Source organism: Polistes fuscatus, unplaced genomic scaffold (genome assembly GCF_010416935.1).
Source record: "Polistes fuscatus isolate 324 unplaced genomic scaffold, CU_Pfus_HIC Scaffold9, whole genome shotgun sequence".
NCBI classification, from domain to species: Eukaryota; Metazoa; Arthropoda; class Insecta; order Hymenoptera; family Vespidae; genus Polistes; species Polistes fuscatus.
The window spans coordinates 6,377,607-6,387,725 of record NW_025113173.1 but is presented as its reverse complement, the minus strand read 5'-3'; the positions used below and the strand labels follow the sequence as shown (position 1 = coordinate 6,387,725).

Here is a 10,119-nt window from a genome sequence, read left to right as displayed (position 1 = left end):
CACATATTTGAACCTTTTTCTCCTTATTATAAAATATAAAACTCTCTTCATTTTTAATTATTATTTTTCTTTTAATTTATTATGATCATCTGATATACTACGATATTATTATTATGTAGCAGAGTAAAGTATACAGATTATAATATGCACAAAATTTTATATGTATGAAGAGAACAAAAAAAATGATTGAAAACACATAGCGACATCACTTATTGTATATCTAAAATTATATTTCATATAACGGAAAAGAATTTAAAAGATTTCAACATCAAAATATTCATTCGCCACAGGTAAATTTACGGTGTAAGTATGCATGCGTGTGTACACTATATATGGATATGTATTAATATGTGTATATATATATATATATATATATATATACACATATATCTATATCACACCAGGAAGAGAGTATTTTCTTGAAGAAAATAACATTAAAATAATAAAATAATTTGCATAAGTTAAAATAATTGGTAGGGTCGATAGAAAAATTTCACCATAGGCGAAAGATATTAAATTTTGCCTTATTAAAAGCAAAAGAAAAGCGATATCCATTATTTTGTGTACAAAATATCACTCCTTCCAAGTTGTACATACTTACATAAAAAATACTGCAGTTTTTTGTATATGTAAATACATACATACTTACGTATACGTACATATTTACATAAGAATATATATAAGGATTATAGATACTTTTAAAAGCACTGATATAACATTTATTGTACGTACGTGGGTATTTATGCACATACATATACGTAATGTATATAATATCACTGTATAAAGGCGAACTTCTGTAACTCTAAAACCATGGATGCTGAAAAAACAATTGAAATTAAGGAGAATAGAGAAAATAAATGTATATTTTATATCTCTACATTTAATGTGTTTAGGAAAAGTGTAAATTAGAAACTCTTTTGAGTAAATACGTTATAGAAGTTTGACTATTTTTAATGTAGTAGTAGCATGCTATTTCAAATTTCGCGCGAAATTATTCATTGCATGATTTTTAAATTTTCTCCCCTTCTTTTCTTATTACAATAATGTTACGGCAACCAATGAGTGTTGATTTTTCCATTGCATCCATAATCGCATTCTCTTCATTGCTTTCCTTAATTACATATATAAATAGTATTATTATTTATTACTATTTACTATTAATACGAATCAATAATATAAATTAATTAATTTTTGTATAGAAATATATTTATTTAAAAAAAAAATGAACAAATTTTCTTTGACGTCACTTATATCGATAGTACACTTCGATCATATGATTCATTTAATGCATGCGCATATATGTTAGTAGGGTGTTTAGGGTATTAATAATGAAAGAGATCCAATAAAAATTACATAGATGAAAAATACAAGTTTAAGTATCAAGAATAAATAAATATTATTCATTTTTTTCAAAATATTGAAATTACGTTACATTTATCGATACGTATCGCCTTGGTGGCGTGTCATGCGGCGTATATGTGTGTGTGCGCGCGTGTGTATGTGTTTGTGAAATGAATTTCTTCTTCGCTTATACTTAACCTCCGTCGTCGTTGTTGTTGTGTAAATAAAACTGTGGAGTAAACTCAATAAGAATAAAAAATCAGGTTAGTTGGCGTCATCATTTATAATATCATTTCAAATTGAATAACGAATAAAAGCACGTATACGTATTGTTTACAATTGACACGATAAATTATATAGATTAGATAGTTTTAATAATGTGAATGAAATAATTTTATAAAAAATTATTTAAAAAAATAAAAAATCACCATGGGGGTTGGGATAATTGTTAAGATAATTTTTCAGATAATATATATGGCGGCGGAAGAAATAAATTGTAACACTGCTATAACCTCTTCAGAAGACACGAAGCAATCTGTTACTAGTACATCCCAACATGCAGAATCAAATAAAGAGCAGAACGTTATTAGGCCAAATGAACAAACAAGTCGTCCCAATAATTTACAAAGAATTCAACAAAGAAAGCAGCAAATGTTTAGTTGGCCACAAACGAAAAAGATATTGAAATTAGCAACTTATAGTGCCTGTCAGGTTGTAGATTGTAAATGTACCGGTTGGAAAAATGCGCAACCTATAATGAAATCACCTAAAAATGAAGTACAACAATCTGTTACCAATGTCTGTGACCCGTGCAAATCTTGTACTCACATTTTAAAAAGTCATATCACTCATTTACCTGCTCAGTCGGAGGAAGAAATTAACAAGCTATTGGGTATGGTGATTGATGCGGATAATATATTCATGGGGATACATAGAGAAGAAGACCCGGATACAAAAAAAGTATATTTTTATTTATATAAGCTTCTAAGAAAATGCATACTTTCTATGACAAAGCCAACGATAGAAGGTCCTTTAGGTCAACCGCCTTTTGAAAGACCTAGTATAGCAAAAGCAGTGATGAACTTTGTTTTATATAAATTTGGTCATTTATCTCAAAGAGAATGGCAAGCTATGTGCGACATGGCCAAAATGTTTTTACATTGTTTGAATCATTGGAACTTTGAAGCACCTAGTACTAGAAAAGCAACAGTCAATAGCGACGAAGCACCGGCTTACAAAATAAACTATACGCGATGGCTTGTTTTTTGTCATGTACCTGCATTTTGCGATTCTTTACCTCATTACGATACACCATTGGTATTTGGTAGAACTTTGTTACAAGCTGTTTTTAAACCGGTCTGTAGACAATTAATGGATAAATGTCACAATGAAAGAGATAAAATAACACCTGAAAAGAGAGTTCTCGTCTTGACGCATTTCCCAAAGTATGTATAATATTTTTGTTCAATTATTATATTTGTATAACTCATATTGTGTTATATACTTGTTATTTCATTTATTAGATTTCTTTCGATGTTGGAAGTAGAAATTTATTCAGACAATTCTCCTATTTGGGATCCTGAATTTAAACAAGTACCTCCTTCACATTTACAAGTTAATTTAGACCAAAAAGGAAGTCAAGGAAGGAGGACGGGGGAATTTGAAAAAGTTACAGTTGTTCCAAATGACAAAGACAATTTTACAACGATAAACATAAGTCCAGGGATAAAAAGACTTCATGATAAAAGATCACATTCTGAGAGTCGATTAGATGCAAAAAGAAGAAAAAACGAAGAATCTTTTGAAGATCTTGCCGACGAAACTGTTGCGGAAATAGTTGCTACTATCAATGATCCTAATTACATGAGCGGACCCGATGCTGTATTTCCGCCAAATACAGCACGAGACGAGACTGCTAAGATAGAAGAGAGTAGAAAGATTATTGAATTTCATGTTGTAGGAAATAGTCTAACGCAACCAGTTTCAAAACAAACGATGCTTTGGTTAATCGGTTTACATAATGTTTTTAGCCATCAGCTACCTAGAATGCCAAAAGAATACATATCTCAATTAGTTTTTGATCCGTAAGTATCGGAATCAAGTAATAATGAATTTTTCGGCAAAAAATATATATATATGTATATAGATAATTATAGTTAAATTAAAAAAGAAAAGAATTTTAAATCTAATATCTTTATGTGTCTAGGAAACATAAAACTTTAGCATTAATAAAAGATGGACGTCCTATTGGTGGTATATGTTTCCGCATGTTTCCAACTCAAGGTTTTACAGAAATAGTATTTTGTGCAGTTACGAGTCAAGAACAAGTAAAAGGATATGGTACACATCTAATGAATATGCTTAAGGATTATCATATAAAAAATAATATATTACATTTCCTAACATTCGCGGATGAATTTGCTATTGGGTATTTTAAAAAGCAAGGCTTTAGCAAAGACATAAAGTTACCACGTGCGATGCATCAAGGATATATTAAAGACTATGAAGGTGCTACATTGATGCACTGCGAATTAAATGCTAAAATTGTATATACAGAATTCACAGCGGTTATAAGAAAACAGAGAGAGATAATTAAGCAATTGATTCAGCAAAAGCAAGAAGAAATTCAAAAAGTCCATCCAGGTTTAACGTGCTTTAAAGAAGGTGTCAGAGGTATACCGGTAGAATCTATTCCTGGTATACGTGAAACTGGATGGAAAAGTTGTGCTCAAACTAGAACGAGAGGTGTAGCCAAAGGAACTCAAGGACCAGAACCGATGGAAGCGTGCTTAGATATTACGGATTCTTTGTACACTGCGCTAAAAAATGTCCTAAATAGTGTGAAAAATCATAGCGCAGCATGGCCATTCTTAAAGCCGGTAGATAAAAATGATGTACCTGATTATTACGATCACATAAAATATCCAATGGGTGTGTACCATATATAATTGTTTCTATATTTTCTAATTTAGCGATAAACAAATATTTGATCGATTATGTATCATTTCAGATCTTAAGAGCATGACAGATCGTTTAAAAGCTAGATACTATGTAACTAGGAGGTTATTTATAGCCGACATGACACGAATTTTTACAAACTGTCGCTTATACAATAGCCCTGACACCGAGTATTATAGGTGCGCTAACGCTCTCGAAAAATATTTTCAAACTAGAATGAAAGAAATCGGGCTGTGGGACAAATAAAATCTTTCTTGCATCTACAAAAAATAAAAGTATTATTTGAGTAAATGAACTCTTTATACAAATTCAAATTGTAAAACATCAACTAACTGGCTAATGTACATTAATCGTTTTAGACGATGATCTTGCCGATCGTAAAGTCGATATAATTTATTTTTGAACATAACTCTCGATGTATTTGAAGTTTTCAATTAAAATCGTTGAAAAGAAATTGAATGGCAATTTCGTCGTCAATTCTACAATTTTAGAAAAATCTGAGGTGAAAGATAAACTTGTTTTATCTATTTAAAAATATTTTTATTATATTTGTCATATTAAAGTAGAAATATAGAAATTGTACATTTTTAAATAAACATTTCTGTGTACAATTAAAGAATTGTAAAAATACATTTTAGTTTTATTAGAATAAAAAAAGTGTTAAGAGAAAACAAATGATGAATTTATAAACTGTTTTCAATATTTCACTTTACAATCTAATTAATATTGTTAACCGAATAACAAATTATTCCATGAAATAATGATTTTAAAATGGTTTTAAAATGATAAAAGATACGAAGACGAGATCTTCAATGTGAAAACCAACATTCTGTAAATCATATTTTTATTGATAATACATTTTTAATTCGTTTTTTTTTACAATGAGATAAAATGTAGTTATGCATCAGGCATTACTCGTACGAAATAAATAAACTTATGTTTATTTTAAAATTATACTCATTATTAATATTATGTACAGTTGAAAATACTTAAGGCAGATCTGAACTTAAAATGGAAATATCTCCCTTAAAAATATCTATTACATTACGCAATACAATATGCATTCACTGGTATGGAGGAGAATGCTTTAATATACACATATTAAAAATAATAATTTATATACTTTCAGTCATATACATTTATATACTACAGTAACATAAACTAATTTTCAATTAGATGAATGAATATATTTACAAATTTTTAGTACCATACATATTAAGTTCTTTGTAATGCTCACTCGTTTAGAAAACTAACAGTTCTTATGGACGGTAAATCATTTATCCTGTCTTCTATATCGTTAAATCGAATGAAATAATAATTAATAAATAAAATACTTCTCTCCTCGTCTTATTGGAATAATTTGACGTATACGAGTTAGTGCGAATATAATTACTATTGATAAGACAGAGACTTATATATTTTACACGTTATTGTTAGAATAAAATTGGCATTTCTGTGACATTATTTTTAAATTCATATTAATAGATAGAGATAATTTGTACAAAATTGGTACACATATTTATTTTGACCTCTCATATTTTCTCTTTATAACAGTGATAGCGAAATACACAAATGCGCGTATTTTATTTGAGAATAATGTATAAAGGGTAACGGATGAATCACTTAACCAAATGACTCATCCTTATCATAATTATAAGAGAAGACAGGTTGATATCGTTTAGTTGTTATAGAAAATTTACATTAAATGAAATAATGAAAAAAAGAAAAATTGAAGATAAAAAATTGAAAATTATGATTAATTGGAGCTACATAAAATTCACAATTATGTAATATGGTTCTACATAATATCATTTTATAACATACTACTTAACATTAAATCTTCTTAGTACATTTTTTATACTAATCTTTATACAATCACTGGCAAAAAATAAGTGTAACTTTTAAATAGTTCATTAATCACTTTGTACAATTTTAGACAAGTTTCAGGTATGCGAAATAAACATCACTGACTATTAACGTTTTGTCAAACTTAACAGTACATTAATACAAATAAAACAACCGGCACCAATTATAACAAAATTTAACAATCAATATATAGAAATTATTCATGGTTAATATCGAATTGCCAAGAATATAAAAAGTTCTTTGATTTAAAATCCAGTACTCACTGTATCATTTATTTAAAAAAAGACAAAAAAAGAAAAAAAAAAAAAGAAAAAATATAATAAAAACGTCTTTGGTGCCTCCATTCTATATAGCAAAATATACTATGTAAAAAAATGTGATGGAGAGTCAATATAATTGAAATTAAAAATGATTCATAAAAAAAAGTTTTGCCAAAATAAAGTTTATCTCCTAGATGTTTTTCTTCTTCCCGTAGATCTTTTAGGACATCGACTTTTAGTTCGAACCACATGAGTCCAAGGTAAAGAAAATTCACTAAAATAAACATTTATAGCACTCATTAATCATTACGAAATATTATCATTATTTTCAATGGATTATTTGGATTACCTTGAAGTAAAACTAGGTATAGGAGCACCAAATGCGGTAACTGGCAACTGATGATCCACTTGAAGGCTTTGTATCTGTTCTACATCAGGCCACAAAGAAGTAACAGTTTCCTCTTCCATCGTCGATGGACATGGACCAGTATGATTTGTATTATAACAAGTAGCTTGATGATTTTGCCGCTCTTGTCTTTGTTTCAATTTTTCTATATGCCTTTGTTCTCTAACAAACAATATTGCATATGAAATTCAATTTCTACATTAGAAATAATTAAGTACAGAGAAAAAATAAATACCTTATCCTCTGTACATCCCATCTCTTCCTTCTCCTTTCGTCGTTCTCCAGCTTTAAGTGCCTTTTATTGAAAATTTCATCGTCAAGATTTTCTGTTCCTTCCATCGTATAACAGCTAGTATATACCTTAACTCTCCAATTTGGAACTTCTAACGTAGTATTAATATCTGGCGGAGATGACTCTTTTAAACTTAATGTATAATTCGGATCACCGACTGCTGTGTAATAATGTTCTTCTGTCGTTAGAAAGGATTCCTTTCTAATAAGAGATTTTCCTTTTCTACTATCTCCTTTTCTACTACTCTCGTGACTTAATTGTTTATCTTGTACCATTGAAGTTGTATCATTACTAATGGTAGACGAACAAGAAACTCCTCTTTTCCTTTTAATGCCAACAGATAAAGGCGTCGGATCAGATCTTCGTTTTTTCTTTTCTTCCCATTCTAATCTAGATTCGTTGCTAATTTCCTGTTTCTCGTGCTTAACTTGATTATCGTTACATTCTTGTTTGACCGTAGTAATTCCACCACTGGTATTCAAGCGTATTTTAAAACTTTCATTATACTGTGTATTACTGGACTCGGATTGAATACTTTTGTGAATATCACTAGTCGATGGTACAGTTACTGAGTTTAAATTAGGAGGAGAACATGCACCTATATGTTCTGATAAAATCGAATTTTCACTACTTTCGGATCTTAGCTTTTGTAAATTGACTCGTCTATCTATACGTTCCAAACGCGACTTGAGCTGCAATAGAAATACAAAGATATTAATTGACAAAATATTTAAAATAACATTTAATTAAACAATCTTAATAAGAAATTTTCAAAGGTTCAACAATGAATTATTTTTTAAAGCTAAATGATAACATAATAATAAATATATTTTTTAAAAAAATGTGCCATGTACTTTTTGTTATTCGGTATATATATGAATAAGCCCACTTTCATCATCGAATTATTTGACATTTTTATTAGACAAAACTGAATAGAAATGAAAGACAATAATTTAAATCCAAATCAACATGTATCGTCGTATCGCGTGCACGCGGTAAGAAGACATGATAAAGTAGCGCCACCACGTGGTTTAAACTCCACTGTGACCTTCACGAGCAGTTTGATAATGAAGAACAAAAGAAGAAGGAGGGATAAAAATGAAAGAAAAAAACTGACATTCAAGCATGTGCGCGCCATATAGCGCGTTTTACAAAATGGAGTAGTTGAACGGCGAGATAATACTCGATATCGAAGCGGGAAACAGAGAAAAAGAGGGAGGGAGGGGGAAAGAAAGAGAGAGAGAGAGAAAGATGCGACCAAACAAGAATGGCGGAGGGGAAGGGTGAGGAGATAGAAGAAAGGCGGGAAAAAGAAAGGAAGACCGACGGAAAGAGATAAAAGAGAATGCATTATGTCTTTCCATGTACCGTCTCATTCTCCTGTCGAAGGGTAGCAAGAAGCTTGTCCTTAGTGACGATTTGCTCGGACTGTTGTTGAATGAGATCCAAATGAAGTAATAAGAGTTCTTTAAGGTGCTTGACCTCGGTGAGATCGTTCTGACGTGGCTCGTTACCCCTTAAGGGGCTAACACCGAGAGCGGAGGTCGCCGTAGCTGCAGCCGGCGTCCCGCCGTCGGTCATGCTGGCGTACATGTGATCAAAATCGGAAGGAAAACTGAGTATCCCGCCAATAGATTTGCTATCCTCGTCTACGTTACTCTGGAATTCGTTCCGCGGACAGCTACTGTTGTTGTTGTTGTTGTTGTTGTTATTGTTATTATTATTGTTATTATTATTATTGTTGTTGTTATTGTTACTCGGGGCGACGTTACTAGCCGTCGTTGATGTCGTGGAAGCACTCGTGCGTGCACCGCTCGTCGCCAACGAGGTGGATAAGTGTTCGTTCATCGCCGCGACCATGTTGTCGTTATCGTACGTCGCGACCCTCAGCGCCGTCGTCGTCGTCGTCGTCGTCGTTGCCGTCGTTGCCGTCGTCGTCTTCGTCTTTGTCTTCGTCGTCGTCGTTGTTGTTGTCGTTGTCGTCGTCGTCGTTTTTGCTATTGTACTCGTATCGATAATAGTAGCGGTAGCGACGATGCTAGTAATAGCAGGAGTAATAGCAGTAGCAATAGTAGTAGGAGCAGCAGTAGTGGTAGTAGTAGTAGTAGTAGCAGCAGTAGTAGTGGTAGTAATAGTAATAGTAGTAGTGGTAGTAGTAGTAGTAATAGCAGCAGCAGTAGAAACAGGATTCGTCGTGATACCACCATCAAGTCCCAATAACGACGAGACGTTCGTTAAGGAGCACACTTCGCGGTACTCGAGAGCGCTGTTAGCGTTGCCATCGGAATAGGGATCGTCAACCGGTGTTAAAGCGTCCCTCGATGAACGTATTTCAGTAAAATTTACCGGCGTCGTTCGCGGATCCAAACTCGCGTCGTGCAAATCCACGACGCCGACGACGCCCTCTTCGGTAGAAACGGTAACGACGTATCCTCCATTGCCTCCTCCTGTTCCCTCCCCCCTGCCCGTTCCACTATCGTCCCCGCCATCGTCCCCGCCACCCCCACTGCCACCGCCACCACCACCACCATTGAAAACAGTATCAGCGGCATCACCACCACCACTACGACCAGGAAAGACACTGGGAGCAGCAGTGGCAGCGGCAGCACCGAGCTCGTTCTTCTCACCGTTCACGAATCCTCGCGACGGCGATGCGTTTGACATCTTCCTTCAGCTCGGCTCCAGTAATCATTTGTGGACGCTTCGAGCGTACCACGCGTCCACCCCGTACACATTAAGCTATTTCGTCGATCACTGACACCATCGAATGCGTGCCACGTTAAACGCCTCTGCCTCCACTTCTTTCCTTTCTCTCTCTCTCTTTTTCCCTCTATTTCTCTCTCTCTCTCTCTCTTTCTTTCCTTCGACACGCGCGTAAACACCGTACAGTATATCAGGACGAAGAAACTTATCTTTCGATCTATCGAGTTATCGAGAATCGAAGAGAAAAAAGAAAGAGAAAGGAGGAAAGAAATGTCGAGCTCGCGGAGTTGCGA

General features: G+C 33.1%; 2 protein-coding genes across 2 annotated transcripts; one reads left to right on the top strand and one right to left on the bottom strand.

Moving 5' to 3' along the window:
- The first annotated feature begins 1,218 nt into the window (after window positions 1–1,218).
- Window positions 1,219–4,753, top strand: LOC122525513 (histone acetyltransferase KAT2A). The gene is made up of 5 exons (XM_043648356.1): window positions 1,219–1,604; window positions 1,807–2,786; window positions 2,865–3,425; window positions 3,548–4,272; window positions 4,352–4,753. The coding sequence occupies exons 2-5, from the start codon at window positions 1,816–1,818 to the stop codon at window positions 4,543–4,545; spliced, it is 2,451 nt and encodes an 816-aa protein (XP_043504291.1). The 5' UTR covers window positions 1,219–1,604; window positions 1,807–1,815; the 3' UTR covers window positions 4,546–4,753.
- A 1,754-nt stretch (window positions 4,754–6,507) lies between these two features.
- LOC122525506 (serine/threonine-protein kinase pakD-like) lies at window positions 6,508–9,945 on the bottom strand. The gene is made up of 4 exons (XM_043648339.1): window positions 8,492–9,945; window positions 7,067–7,815; window positions 6,775–6,993; window positions 6,508–6,699 (listed from the first exon to the last, which is right to left on the bottom strand). Exons 1-4 carry the CDS (start codon window positions 9,785–9,787, stop codon window positions 6,609–6,611), a joined length of 2,355 nt encoding a protein of 784 aa, XP_043504274.1. The 5' UTR covers window positions 9,788–9,945; the 3' UTR covers window positions 6,508–6,608.
- Window positions 9,946–10,119: the final 174 nt, after the last annotated feature.

Excerpts from the sequence above, each read along its gene's own strand:
- LOC122525506 (XM_043648339.1), bottom strand. The coding sequence starts at position 9,787 with ATGTCAAACGCATCGCCGTCGCGAGGATTCGTGAACGGTGAGAAGAAC. Across the intron at positions 6,994-7,066 it reads TGGGATGTACAGAGGATAAG|AGAACAAAGGCATATAGAAA; the intron begins GTATTTATTTTT and ends ATTGTTTGTTAG. Across the intron at positions 6,700-6,774 it reads ATACCTAGTTTTACTTCAAG|TGAATTTTCTTTACCTTGGA; the intron begins GTAATCCAAATA and ends TGTTTATTTTAG.
- LOC122525513 (XM_043648356.1), top strand. The coding sequence starts at position 1,816 with ATGGCGGCGGAAGAAATAAATTGTAACACTGCTATAACCTCTTCAGAA. Across the intron at positions 2,787-2,864 it reads GTCTTGACGCATTTCCCAAA|ATTTCTTTCGATGTTGGAAG; the intron begins GTATGTATAATA and ends TTCATTTATTAG. Across the intron at positions 3,426-3,547 it reads TCTCAATTAGTTTTTGATCC|GAAACATAAAACTTTAGCAT; the intron begins GTAAGTATCGGA and ends TTATGTGTCTAG.